The following is a 14,945-nucleotide window of genomic DNA, read 5'->3' as shown; positions in this document are numbered from 1 at the left end:
AAGCTACAACATAGGCTACATGCGTGGTAAACAGCAGAATCCTTATATTATAGATAGAGCAAGTGATTCCACAACCAATAGATCAGATCAAAGCTCTGAAGTCCTGCCACACACAGCCATGAATGGTGATGGATAATTAAATATCAGGGGGATGCTCCATTAATATCCCCATACTCAACGATGGCAGGAATTGCTCAGTGGATGATGCATCTTAGCCTCAAATCAAGATCCTTGCCATCAGAAGCCAGTCACTACACGTGATAGTAAGTGACAGCTGAGTGCACTGGAGATGGCAAAGGCAAAGGATGACAACATCCAGGCAAAAGTGCTGAAAATGTATGCCCCTAGTCTAGCTGTTCCAGTAGAGCTACAACACTGACATCTACCCAACAAATAGAAAATTGTCCAAGTATGTCCTGTTTACAAAAAACAGGACAAATCCAACCAGCCAATTACCTCCCCATCAGCCTACTCTCAAACATTGAAGTGATGGAATGTACTGCTGACTGTACCATTGAGTAGCATTTACAACCAATAACCAGCTCACTGGTACTTAGTTTGGATTCTGCCAGGACAGCTTGGCTCCAGGTTGAAACATAGGCAAATGAGCTGAATTTCAGAGGTGACGTGAGAGGGATTTGTCCTTGACATCAAGGCATCCTTTGACTGAGTGTGAAATCAAGGAGCCCTTATACAAATGAAGCTAATGAGAATCAGGGGAAAACTCTCCATTGATAGAGTCATACCTAGCACAAAGGAAGATGGTTGTTGTGGTTGAAGGTAAATCATCTCAGTCCTAGGACACCTGGAAGAGTTCCTTAGGGTGTTATCCTAGGCACAACCATCTGCAGCTGCTTCATCAGTGACCTTCCCTTCATTGTATGGTAAGTAAGAATGTTTGCTGATAATGGCAGTGTTAAGTTTAATTTGGAACCTCTCAAATAATGAAGCAATCTATGCCCACATGCAGCATTCAGACATGGGCTGATTACTGGCAAGTAATATTCATGCCACACACGGCAATGACCATCTCCAACAACAGTCCAACCACACCTCCTTAACGTATTACCACTGCCAAATGTCCATCAACATCCTAGGGGCCACCGTTGACTAGAAACTCAACTGGATCAGATGAGTGTTTACTGTAACTACAAGAGGTCAGAGGCTGGGTATTTTACATAGAGTGACTAATCTCTAAATCCCCAAAAACTTTGCACCATCTACAAGAAGCTAGTTAGGAGTGTAATGGAATATTCTCCACTTACCTGGATGGGTGCAACTCCACAACACTCAAGAAACTCAACACCATCCAGGACAAAGCACCTACATTCACTCTGCCACCAGCATACTGTGGCTGCTGTGTACACCATGTACAAGATGCACTGCAGTAACTCATCAAAGCTTCTTCAACAGCATCTTTCAAACTCTCAACCTCTACTACCTGGAATGGCAAGGACAGTACACACACCTGCAAGTTCACTGACTTGGAAATATATCACTGTTCCTTCATTGTTACTGGGACAAAATCCTGCAACTACCTAATAGCACTATGGGAATACCTTCGCCACATGGACTGCAGCGGTTTAAGGTTGTGTTCTTTAAGGGCAATTAAGGATGGGCAATAAATGCTGGCTTTGTCAGCAATACGCGCATCCCATGAACAAATAAAATGGGAAAGGGGCTGTTAGTAAAATTCAACGAGTCTAAAATGAAAGAAATGGTAATCTCATCGTTATGCAGTACCCGAACAACAGGGCCTTTAAAATAAAATACTTCTAACTCCAAAGCCATTTATGCATTCGCATGTGTGCAGTTACCAAGGATTTTTGTATCTAACAGGTTCTGTATGTCAATATCCATGGCAACCATACACTTATCTCAGTCATGGTTGCTTAAAATAACTATGCAGCTCATTACAAAATTCTGTAAGAATTATGTGCTGTATTTGCATGAAAACCAGCAGCAGGCCACAGTGGCTGTTAGAAATTCCAGATTACTTTGTTTTCAGATTTTCCTCCTCAGTTCCACACACACGTTTTTTTTCCAAATAAAACTTTATTCCTTATGATAGCCAAATACATGGATTATAGCAACTTCAAACGAGACAACTATATCAAACCTAGAGCTTAAGCATAGTTTTAAGAGGTTGTACTCGACAGTAATGGCGTTGCCTTCTCAGACAAGCTATATCTTGTCCGGCAACCCTCCCAATATTAAAAGAAAATAAAATAAGCAATAGGCTTTTTAAACAAAGCAATCTTGACTACTTTACAAACATTATTCAACTAATGGAGTTTTAGAATTTCTAAGGATTGAAAAATAGCAGCATATTGGGCAGCAACTGCAGTCTCATGGTGATGAATCATACAATATGAATGACTTTACCTGTGAACGTGCACAGCAGGGCTAATTTGTTTAAGTTGTATCTGATATCTTTTGGAAAGTAACTGGCCAAATAGAAGAAACTGAACAAGAGAATATTGTCTCACATGAGAACAACCAAGAGTTTTAGCCTGCACACTCTTTCCCCTTAGTGAATTTAGCCCAACCAGCACTCAAGGTACAGTCACTCTGGCGAATGTCATGCTTAGCAACCTGTGGAATAGAGATTTGGTATAGGTTGGTGGAGTCTTTTAAAACACCCAACATCAGCACAAATTCTGCAACTACATTTATTACTTCAAGAAATGAAATGGCTCATGAATAATTACAAGATTAATATCCTTTCAGATCAGTCTTGTTAAGATATGCATCTCCACATGAAAACCCATATGAATAGCCCACAAAAAAGGAACTTCCATAGAAATGCAACACTGAACAAAAATGGCACACAATGCATTCTTTTTTTAAAAAAGCACAACAGCAGTAGTACCATTAAAACAAAGAAGCATTACACACATTAAAGGAGCAAAGCTTCTTCAAAAACACAGCTACAGCAAAATACAGAGAACATATACAATAGAGACATAGAAACAAATGAATTTCAATACAGAAGAAAAATTCTGTGCGCATAACCAGTTCTTAACATCCAAACATTTAACAGTTGAATTAAATTTGTAAAGCTCATGATACCTTTGGAAGAGCTTAAATAAAGCATGCTAGTGGAACCATAATTATCCTGCTGCGGCCTCTTGTATCGAGATTGTTTCACACTACCAAATGCAAAAGCATTCTGAAGTTAGAAGTGTATGCAAAAGTGCAATAGAGTTAGTGGTGCGTACAATAGGACAGTAAACTGAATTATCCTAAACTCTAGCTCCTCTTTCATTGAAAGTCTAATACTTTACATTTAATAGCTTCATTATATATATCATGTACTTAAGTAAACAATGGTATTTCTCCTAGTATGCTGATAATAGGTTGAATAACTTTTTTGCATAGAGGATCTGCATTTTACTTGTAAATCAAACTAAAAAATGTGCATATGTTGTAAGCAAATCCTCATTACTTCTCAACGAGTCATCTTAGACCAACAATAATTAAATTGTTTGATCTGCAGGACGATTGAACAAATATTAAATTTTACTTGATTGTCTTTTAGCAGGGTTGGGTTCATGTTCTCTGTAACAACTCAAGTTGCATAGTTATGGATGCTCATATTTTTAAGTAATGCAATGTGCAGATTTCATTAAAAATTATATACTTCATGGTACAGTACTTTATTTGAGCCTCAAGAAAGATTAGCTACAAGATAATTGTTTTAAAACTAATTTTGTTTCTCCTCTGTGATCATGAATTTCTTCTACTCCCCACCCCCCCACTCATAAAAGGTTCTTGCATAATCTACCAATTCCCACTCCTTCAGTGGGGCAGCTGTAAGATTATCATGACCTAATTTCATGACTGCAGCCAATATTACCCTGCAGCTAGATGGTCCAAAATGTGCTTGTAGGTGGCAAGTGGCTTACTGGTATTTTACATTTGCACTGTGGAGGTGAAGTGAGATGAGGTACCCTCTAGCTCCCTGGACAAGAACAGCAAAAGATACAAGTAAATAGTAGCTGAGCTACAGTATTGACAATCCAGGGTTTTGAACCCATGGCCATCTAATTCAGAAGGCTAGCACGTTACCCACCTTGTGCTACTGGGCCACATTATGCAGCTGAAAATTTAGCACAGCACATGAGCATTTTGACTTCTTTTCAGGAGTCTCAAAATGTGCACCAAGTTACAAAACACTTCAGCTTTTGCGTTGTGTGAAACAATAAACTGAATTAAAGCGATGCAATGAGCTCTGGAGGATAAAGGATTTTGATATCAAGTATATAATTTTCCACTAGCATGGCCACCAGAAGTTCTGTTGCAGGGTTGCAATTACATCCATTACAAACCAAATTTTTTCTTTTTTACAATTGAGGTACTAAGTTAAAGGGCTAAGGCCCATCAGTACAGGACAATGGCAAAGTTGAAAATAAAGATGAGGAAAATTATAGAAAACAGCAAGTAGAATATATATAAAGCTTGGGTTTTAAAAGCCTGAAAATTTTAGGAAGGATGAAATTGGAGGGAGATGGGGAGCTCCAGTTTTCAAGCTGTTGCAAGAAAGTGTAATGTACATTAAAAATGTTAACTCATGGCCTGGCTATGGGAGTCCGATTTCTTTTTTTTTAAGATTTCCTTTAGTGTTTTCTGGATACATCATAATAAAAAAATGGTTGCATTGGCTAAAAGCAACATGGCTAAAATATATTTTTGAACTAGATGAAAAAACCATTGCCATTTAATGAAGAATATCTGAAACAAGTTTGAAGTCTTTTTTTAATTCTTGGCTTAATATAACCAAATATGCTATTCAGATAGCATTAATAAAGCTTCTGATGCATCAGTATTGTCCCACTCCCCTCCCAACTTTAGAAGTTGCATTCACAGGCACACTTTGTGTTTTGAAAACACACAACAGAAGATTATTATAACAACTGACAACACTTTTAGGCAACAAAACAAAGCTTATATTGTGGGTAATTTTTTCTGAAAATATGCAATATGATATGCAATATGCAGCCCCTGCATAGCGATGTCTGCAAAAACACATTAGCTTTAAAATAGGAAAACACAGAATGCAAAATCTGGTATGGTTAGGTTGATACCATTTTACTTAAATCAGACTCTCCCAGAGTGACATAATCCATACATATTATTTACAATGATTTTATATACCGTGTGCCACTTTTTGTTGAAGTCTTTTCCTTCAGGTTTGAAACAGTTTATAAAGCAGGCTCAAATGGCCTGAACTCTACAAATCTGGCACTTTGTTGTGAGCGTCCCATTCTTCCCCCGACCAAACAGAGCATTCCTTTCCTCATCTTAATTCAGGTACTGGTTTCCAAAGTGCCAGTTTGCTACACAAGATAAAGTCCCCATTTGTTTCTCAAACAAGTCGTTCCGCTTTGATATATTTCCTCAGTCAGGGTCAAAAAACACACATCACCACTGGATATAATTAACATTTCAATGTTCGTTCTTCAGCCTTTTTTATATCCCTGGATTTGCAGTATCCGACATTCCAGCTGGTAAATCATTTGAAGAATGTAAACAAGCACCAATAAAAATAGGCCCCGACATCCCCAAAAAGGAGATGGTTTAGCAGTCCTCAATTAACTTGTGCTTTCTTAAAAAGCACTTTAGGAATTTACATTCACAGCTCCAGACGGTTGCTTCTCCCAGTTAATTCTGTGGAAAGCTGAAGTCAGCTTTGCACACTGTTTTCTGAACAGGAGTCAAACTGAATCAGAGCAAAGGAGTAAGAGCCATTTCAATGACCTCATGTCCAGCAGTCAAAAACCAAGTGTTTAGCTCTCATCTTCTCTGATTAGCATGTACTGGATAGGCTAGTGTGACATTGAGGGAGTCATTATGCTGTACAAGCGATGTGTGCTGATAATGTAGCACCAGTTCTCTAAGTGAGTTGTACAAATTGTATGGCTCTGCAAATCCATATCCTGTGGGGGTTTTATTTATGACACAGTGTTTCACATCACCATCGACCCTACAAAGAAGGAAACAGACATTACCAACACTGAAATGCATCAGAAATAATAGCAAGCAAACTTTAAGAGCTTTCTTAGGGAAAAAAATACCTCCAATTTTGTTTTTGATCGAAAATATCACTGTACTTTATAGTTTTAGAAACATCACAGGCCATTACAGTATTTTGCTTTAATATTTGGTGCACTAAGGGATGAGGAATATTCTCCAACAAAAATAACAGTGATATTGCTATGAGAAAGGTTGCAACTTTAGACTAAACATTTGACCTTGGTTGAAAAGGCTGCCTTGAAAGTCAGTCTATGGGTTCACATACAAAGAATCATTACATTGGTGAAATACTGGAAGGGAAATGAGATGAGAAAATCGGGCGGAGACGACAATGGGAAAGGATAATAAAGATCTGGGGATATTAAAGATAGTTACAGAAATTGTCACAAGGGATCTGTTCAAATTGTTGGTTGAAAATTGTCATCTTGGTTCAGTTTGTAGCATTCTTGCCTCTGACTCACAAAATTGTGGGTTCAAGCCACAATCCAGGACATAACCTAGGCTGACTCTCCAATGTAACACTGAAAGACTGCTACGCTGTTGGACGTGGCCCTCAGATGTTAAATTGAGGTTTTGTGTCATCCAATGCCAAAATCTCATTGATATTTAGGTAATCTTGCTGTGTGCAAAATGGTTGCACGTTCACTTAAAAGCAACAATACTTCAAAAAATTATTTGTTGCATGAGAAGCACTTTGTTACAGGCTTAGTAGGGTGTTAAATTCCTTTACAAATGCAAGTTTTTTCCTTTAAATTTCTAGCATATCTGCTGCAAAGGATGAGTATACATACACAACAGAGCAAGCATAACATCCTGGCTTGCTGCTCTCTCGGACTAGGAATGTTCCATCCCGTTTTCCTCTCAGCAGACTCTCTGCACGAATCCTGTTAATATTCCCTACATTCCATGTTCGTTCTTCATGATGAGGTAGATCTTCATCATCATCTACCATAGAGTATTGGCTAAAAAAAATGGAATATTTTCAATTATAAAAGCAACAAAACACGTGGAAATGTGCGTAATCTTTTAGAAATATGAAATTGAAGCGACTTACTCTTCAGCGTTTTCATTTTTAATACCAAGCCACTCGTTGATCTTCTTTTGTCGAACACCCTTCTGTGTCAACCACCTTCAAAAATAAAATAAATGATATTACTTTGGGTGGGGGTGGGGATGAGTGTTATTGAACTTAAGTGCATTTTCTGGTGCTTAGAACACTTTTCTGACTTTCCATGCCTTGTTCCCTGACTCAATTAGCCATGACTGTAGATGTCTCCATTACCATAGTAAAAAAAATCTCCACACTGAACATGAAGAATTGTGTAGAGCTAAAACAAAATACTGCAAATCCGAAATCAACACAAAAAACTGCTAGAAATACTTATCGGGACAGGCAGCATCAGTGGAGCAGGAAGCAGAATTAATGTTTCTATTAACTGTTTCACCCGCTACAAGTACTGCCTGACCTGCTGAGCATTTCCAGCATTTACAGGTTTGAACACTCTTTAACTAGTCCTTTGCTTACGTAAGATACTGGTCTCTTGTCTTTCTTAATTGAATCAGGTCGGGTTTAATGCTGTTCATCCTTTTGTCAATTTCCCGATAATCAGCTGCTTGTTTCTTCAAGTCTTCTTCTAATCTCCGCTTGCTGTCAACAATTTCACTGATGCGAGACTTCAGCTTTTCATAATTTACCATAATTCTGGAGAGAAATAGTAAAACATTAGAAACACTGAATTTGAACAAAACCAGATACTTTGACATTAAACTGGTAACAACCAAATCTAGAGAATATACAACCTTGATAACCACAAAGAAACTGCCCCTCCACTACACTTTCTCAAACATATTCCACTAAAAATATGAACAGACAAACCTTAAAGAGACGAGTGCCAAGAAACATTGAATCCAAACAAAAAGGCATACACAAAGTTTTTATAAGTAAACGAAAGGGTATCAAGGGAATATGAACAGCTTAGAGAAGACATTTAGGAAAGCAAAGAGAAAGAATGAAATGAAAGCATTAAATCATCTTAAGAGTGAAATATTTTATATGCAGGTTAAGAACAAAAACAAAACGAAGATATGGATGGAGCCTCTAAGAGACAAGTTAGATAAACTCACTGGAGCTCATACTGAAATGGTATGAGTACTGAACAGATGGTTTGGCTCGGTTTTCACTTAAAAATTCTAATAAAGAAGGATGACAATCACAATAGCTAAGCTGAAAGAGAGATATTAGCGAAATGAGTCAAACTTGATGGAAAAATCCTCCACCCAGGAGGATCGCACCTGTGGCTACTCAAAAACTAGGGAGATTGCAGAATATCCATGTACAAAAATTCAACAGAATAGGGAATAGAGGGCTGGCATACAGGGTAATAATTTCTATTGTCAAAAAGGTGCTAGGCGTAATCCAGGAAACTAATATAGGCCAATTAGTTTAACAGCAGTGGTAGGAATGATACTAGAGTCTTTGCTAAAATATCAGATACAAAAAATATTCAATATGGATTTCTACAAAGGTCATGTTTAGTCAACCTTATTTAATTCTAAAAGGGTAGACAGGGCCATGCACTGGGTGTGATATACAATGACTGTCAGAAGGCTTTGATAATATGCCTCATAAGAAACTTGTAAACAAGGATTGTGCAGTCAGGAGTAAGTTAGCAGAATGGGTTGGAAAGTGACTACAAAATTTTAAAAATATCGAAGGTGGAGTTAAGGGAAATTTCTCAGACTGGCAGAAAAATCAATCTCTTCTTTGCCTCCACCTATCACTGGTCCTCTATCCAATTCTACCTGACCCACCCCCTTTCAACCAGCTTATATTCCACCTCATTTCTATATTTCTTAGTTCTGATGAAGAGTCATACGGACTCGAAACGTTAACTGTATTCCTCTCCGCAGATGCTGTCAGACCTGCTGAGGTTTTCCAGGTATTTTTGTTTTTGTTTCAGATTTCTAGCATCCACAGTATTCTGCTTTTATCTTAGAAAAATGGAAGGTGTGGTCTCACAAGGATCTGTGCTGGGACAACTTATTTACATATAATTATCTGGGCTCAGGAATTTGGTGTTCCGTATCAGAAATTGGGTGGGTTGTTTGGTGGGGGGCAAGTGGTGTTAACACAATCTGAAAGACCACCTCAACATACAGGGTGAATTAAACAGGTTTGCGTAATGGGTGGCTAAATGGAAAATAATATTCTATATAGCGAAGAAGCAATTTCTTTTGGTAGGGGAAATAAGGGAGTCCACTTATTCCTTGGAAGGTCACGAAATTAAATGGGCTAGAGAAGCAAAGACATGTGAATACAGATACATAAATCAAAAGAAGTAGCCACAGAAAATGATATGCCACAAAGTGTGCAAAGTAAATACTGCGATTCAATTTGAGAAGAACAGAATACAAAAAGTGCAAGGTAATGTTAAATTTATGTAGAACCTGGTTGGATAACATTTGAGTACTGCGTGCAGTTCTCGTCTCCATGCTACAGCAAAGATAATGAAGCAGATTTACAATGGTATTAACAGAATTTTGAGAATGCAACTAGCAGTTGTGCAAGTTGGGGGCTGGTTCTCTTCTCTGGAAAAGATGTTTTAGGAAATAATAAAGAGGTTTGATAGGGTGAATTGTGGGCAAGTCTAGAACAAGGGGGCATAAATACAAGATAGCTACCAATGGATCAAAGAAAGAATTTAGGAGGAATTTATTTTACATAGAATGATGAGAATGTGGAACTTGCTGCCACATGCAGTGGGTGAATCAGATGTCACTGATATATTTAAGAAATTCGATGCATATATGAAGGAGATGGAATAGAGGAATATAGGAGAGGATGGGAAAAAGTAACAAACCCAAGAGGCTTATATGGAGTATAAATGCTGGCATAGACCAGTGACCTGTTTCTGAGATTCTTACATAAAATCACACAGAACATACAAATAAAGGCTTTCATTTATATAGTGCTTCTCATGACCACCATATGTGTCAAAGTGCTTTATAGCCAATGAGGTGCTTTTGAAGTGTAGCCATTTTTGTAGGAAACAGCAGAAATGGGCCATTTGGTCCAACTTTCCATCCTGGAATTCATGCTTAATTCGAACCTCCTCCCACCCTTCATCTAATTTTATCAGCATACCCTTCTATTCCCTTCTCCCTCATACGCTTATCTAGCCTCTCCCTAAATGCATCTATACTATTTAATGCAGGGAATGGCTGTGGTAATGAGTTTCACATTCTTACTACTCTGAGTAAAGAAGTTTTCTTTGAATCCCCTACTTGATTTTAAGTATTATTTGGCATTTAATTTGCAAAATTAGAAACATAACATCTTTTACAAGACTCTGGAAATTAACCAAATAATGTAAAGTGTACACTTATGAAAATACTATTTTTTTTGATCCGTCTATGAAACTGAATAAGACTAAACCTCAACAAAATACAAACCTCTGGATCTCTTTTTCATTTCCTTCACGCCTGAATTTTTCAATATACTCCTTGCTGTACCTTTCCTGTGTTTGACACTGCTCCTCAAATATTTTGATTGTTTCATTAAATGCTTCAATAGCTGTCCTTTTCATTTGAATTTCCTAATTGAAGAAACAAATTAGCACATAAGAATACAATAACTTTTTAGTAAAGTGCAAAACGTTGTTTCATTTTACTGATAAAATGGATTGGATTTTAGTGAAGATAATTAAGAATTCAACCAAAAAACACAACAATGCATTCAAATGTTTCACGATGAAATGCCTTACAGAACTCACTTGAAGCAACCAGATTGGTGGCAAAAAAAACTCACTTGAGATGTTCTAGTACATTCTTCATAAAGTCTGTCGTACTCTCTACTCTTTTCCTGGTACTGAGTATGATACTCGTGCAATTTCTTGCCCACTGCATCAATGTTGTCCTCTTTTACCACCTGATCCTGAAGAAAATACAGGAAATGATGTGATACAAAATTATTGGCACTATGCAACAGTAAAAATCTAATTGATCCTGAAGATTATCTAATCTCAAATAGTATTATGTCTAGAATTCAATATTTATGTTTCCTTTATAACTTATAGTAAATCTAGGGCAACAAGTTGGTTATAATTTAAAAGAATAGGAAGCTCTCAAGCGAGTGCGGGCTTGAAAATCTCTGAGGCACAGAGCTGCCTCATGGAGATGAACAGTTTTAAAAATTAGAAATAAAGATTTTAAAAATGTTATAAAACATGACCCCTCATGTGACTCTGCCATCCACCCGTGCATGAGGTTTCCAAAATAATGCAATGGCTGCTTGGACTTTTCGCCTGCCCGCCAACCGTAAGGTTGGACGGGCAGCGAAAAATTTGTTTCCATAACCTTGTTAATGACCTTAATAGGCCTTTTAATTGTCGACGGTGAACTGCTGACTCTGGCACGTGCCTGCTGCTCGAAATATCATGCGACAGTGCATTGACGTTGGGACACTCGCCCGATGTCAATGCCTGTCATTTTACGCTCGAGCGGGTCAGGCGCACGCCTACCCACGTGCCGAGGTAAAAATCCTGCCCATAGTGTTCAGGAATCAGACTTTTCAACAATACACAAGGCCAACAGGCATATTTGCATTCAAAAAAAATTGATTCTTCCATTAATTAAACCAAAAACGCCAAAACATAACATACCTGTTGGAACTTGGAAACCGGGTACAGCAGTTTAACATCTAGCTTAGGGTTGTACTGTGCCAACGATTCATGACGATAGTGATTTATAAGCTCCACAACTGAATTGAAAGTCAACGGGTCTGAAAAGCCGTATTTGCCATCTCGATGAAAAATTTTGATTAATTTATTGTTGCCTCCTTTCCTGCAAAACAGTCACATTTTACAGTTCCAGGTGATAAATATTAGCATAACATTTATCAAGATTCTGCAAAGAATTCATAGCAAATGTTCATAAAATTTACCTCAGGGTAAGAGTATAGTCACCATGCATTTTTGTAGAAGCATCGCGAACTAAAAAGGTACCATCAGCAGTGTCCCGCAGTTTTTCATTGACCTCCTCTCTGGGGGGGAAGAAAAGGAAGGTGGTTCAATTAGACTACCTTCTACACAGCTCAATTCTGCATGAGGTAGTATCTAGCAAGATCATCTTCGAGTTCTCTGCCTGAAGGCAGGTCCTTGGCGATTATTTGCCGCATTACAGCAAAGTGCCATGCTTTTATTTACTACAATCTACCTCAGCTAGAACAGGGATCAAACCCTGTGCTGTTGGCATTAATCTGATCCACATGCTCGCCATCTAGTCAACTGAATCTAGCAAGATACTGGCTATGAACTTAGCAAGCAGAGGAAATACATTTAGCAGCATTTACATAAATCCTATTAGAAAGAAAACGCCAAATGCAAAGTTCCCATTTTGGAAATTAGTTTTTTTCCTGCTATAGTAGGTACTCTTCCTTCCCTTGGGAATACATTCTGAATCCAATTTATACTCCAAGGAAATTTTTGTATATATGTATAACTGCAAGCTACCAACTTTGTATTGCGTAGATTACTTAAGATTTCAGCTCAGAGATGGGCCATTTGGTCCAACCAGCCCATGCGACACTTAGCTCCACTTGAGCTTCCGCCCATCTTTCCTCATCTAAAATCGACCATTGTAACTCTCTATTCCTTTCGCCTGCATGTCTAGCTTCCCTTTAAAATGCATCCAACTTTTGCTTCAACCATTCCCTGCGGTAGCAAGTTCCACATTCTTACCACTCATTTTTTTAAGGAAAGAAGTTTCCTCTGAATTCCTTATTGGATTTCTTGGTGACTATCTCATATTGATGGCCTCTAGTGATGCTCTTCCTACAAGTGGAAACATTCGCCCTGTATCCACTCTGTCAAAAGCTTTCATAATTTTAAAGACCTCTATTAGGTCACCCCCTCAACCTTTTTTCTAGAGAAAAGAGAATCCAGCCTTGTCAATTCTTTCCTCATATGTATAGCCATGCATCAGTCCAATTCTGTTCTAACCTGACTCCAGCAGACATGAATGAAATCCTTTCAAAAGGTAACAATGAGTCGGTGAAAATTTCCTCTCCGATTTAAATATCTTTCAATTCTGTCCCTACTGACAACCACGCAGAAACTCCGCCCTCACTATTCAAATGATGAAATAGTTTCTGGTTTGCTGTTATTAGACTTCATGTTAAATAATTTTTCTGCCTTGCAACTCTGCTAGTTAGGTTAGGAACAAATGCAAACAATTAACTAGATATAGCTCTTGATTGGCTGTCTCAGGTGAACTGTCGTGCTTACTGTATTCTCTATACTCCTAAATGACAATAAAACTATCAAAGTTATAGACTTACCTTGAAATGTCTCCCCAGTACCATTCAGCATCCTGCAGAGACATGTTACTGTTTATTCCGTTATTAGTTACAGGTGTGGGTTTTGGTGGCTTTGGAGGCAAAGCTGCAGAGATTAAAAATAAAGAACACAATTTCAGAAAATGCCCAACATTTTCATGTTTTATCCTATACATGCTTTATAATTCTCTTTTGACATCATGTGAAAAATGTTTAGGTGAAACATCAAATAGAAGAGGGATTCAAAAGTTTCATCATCCATCAGGGAGCCAGAGAGAACTCACATTACTTCAACTGATTGCACTCAAAGGTCTAATTGCACATGCAGTAGTTAAAAGACTTTAGTGCATTGCAGTTGGCGGTAGCTAAAATCAGATTCTGTTCAACTTCACTAATGAAACATGTTATATTAACAGTACAAAGCTACATATTTTAGCAGCAAGCTAGAAATCTGGTTTTCTGGATTCAGTAGGTTGACCTAAAATACAATATAAATGCAGCAGCGGAACACATTCTTTCTGTAAGCATTCAATCTTAAGGAAATGCATCTTCACATAATATGGAGAAATAATCCATCTGCAATGAGGTCAACCATTCTGCCATCCCCACACCCACCTTTCCCTTAAGTTCTTCAGATCTGAAAAACTCTGAACACTGATGAGAATAAACCAAAAATACTGCAACCCCTGACAAATATATTTTAAAGATGTATGATGCTGTTGGTTGGTAATCAGCAATGTACCCAGTTGGACTTCAAGCACCAATCTAGCTTAATAAATGAAATATCCTGGATGATTATTACTAATCTAAAGGAATTTTCAAGTGGTGCACAAACTGGGTCAACCACAAGCATCTTTTTTTTAAAATTAGGTATTAATGAATACAGAGGTACCTAGATTGAAGGATCTTGCTCAGGCAAAAAGCACACTTTAACATAACCACTTTAACTGGTATTAGAAGACCAGCAGGAAATAAGGTCAATGATAATAATTATTAATTGGGTATTCAATTTACCACTATAATCAAAAGCAATCAAATCATAGCACATTTGGCAGATATATAATGGATATCTTAAAATCTGAAATTCTCAACATTTTTCAAATATTCTGATTTATCTTCGAGACAGCTTTGCAATTTCAAATTTATGGATATAATTTCCAAAAAGCTAGTTCAAAATATATTCAAAATCCATTTAAGTGCTGTAGTTGTGGGGGAGAAAATGACAATGAAAGGGTTAAGGCACTGCACTGAAAGCTTGCTCAAAATGCTGTTTAAATGAACCATACAGAACCAGATCCTACAGCCAATAAAAACAATACCGCAGGATTTTTTCAGCTTCAGTGGACATTAAACCTTCAAAGATTAGTCATTAATATAGACACATTACTAAGCATAGCCCAGCTCTTTACAGGATTTTAGCTGAAGCTTAAATATGGTCACTGGGATGTATCTCACACCAACCACAACCCTGGTCATTAAAAATGCACATTTAAAAAGTGATGGTGATTTCAGCTAATTCTGCTGAATGTGTATCTATAAAAAAATCACTTGCAAGTTTTCATAAATCAACTATTTG

General features: G+C 37.7%; 1 protein-coding gene across 3 annotated transcripts in view; it reads right to left on the bottom strand.

Annotated features, from left to right (window-relative positions):
* Positions 1-4,740: 4,740 nt before the first annotated feature.
* Positions 4,741-14,945, bottom strand: part of pik3r1 (phosphoinositide-3-kinase, regulatory subunit 1 (alpha)) — a 93,444-nt gene continuing 83,239 nt past the window's right edge. For all 3 annotated transcript variants that reach the window (XM_078563206.1, XM_078563216.1, XM_078563226.1), the window contains 9 exons: positions 13,373-13,475; positions 11,978-12,076; positions 11,697-11,877; positions 10,844-10,969; positions 10,489-10,631; positions 7,562-7,738; positions 7,091-7,165; positions 6,828-6,998; positions 4,741-5,986 (listed from right to left, as the gene is read on the bottom strand). In XM_078563206.1, coding sequence (XP_078419332.1) covers positions 5,797-5,986; positions 6,828-6,998; positions 7,091-7,165; positions 7,562-7,738; positions 10,489-10,631; positions 10,844-10,969; positions 11,697-11,877; positions 11,978-12,076; positions 13,373-13,475 — 1,265 coding nt within the window. In that variant the 3' untranslated portion in view covers positions 4,741-5,796. The remainder of the gene's footprint in view (positions 5,987-6,827; positions 6,999-7,090; positions 7,166-7,561; positions 7,739-10,488; positions 10,632-10,843; positions 10,970-11,696; positions 11,878-11,977; positions 12,077-13,372; positions 13,476-14,945) is intronic.

The sequence above is a fragment of the Cetorhinus maximus genome, chromosome 2 (assembly GCF_964194155.1).
Source record: "Cetorhinus maximus chromosome 2, sCetMax3.hap1.1, whole genome shotgun sequence".
Taxonomy (NCBI): Eukaryota; Metazoa; Chordata; class Chondrichthyes; order Lamniformes; family Cetorhinidae; genus Cetorhinus; species Cetorhinus maximus.
The sequence above is the reverse complement of the archived record's forward strand: the minus strand, read 5'-3'. Positions and strand labels throughout refer to the sequence as shown.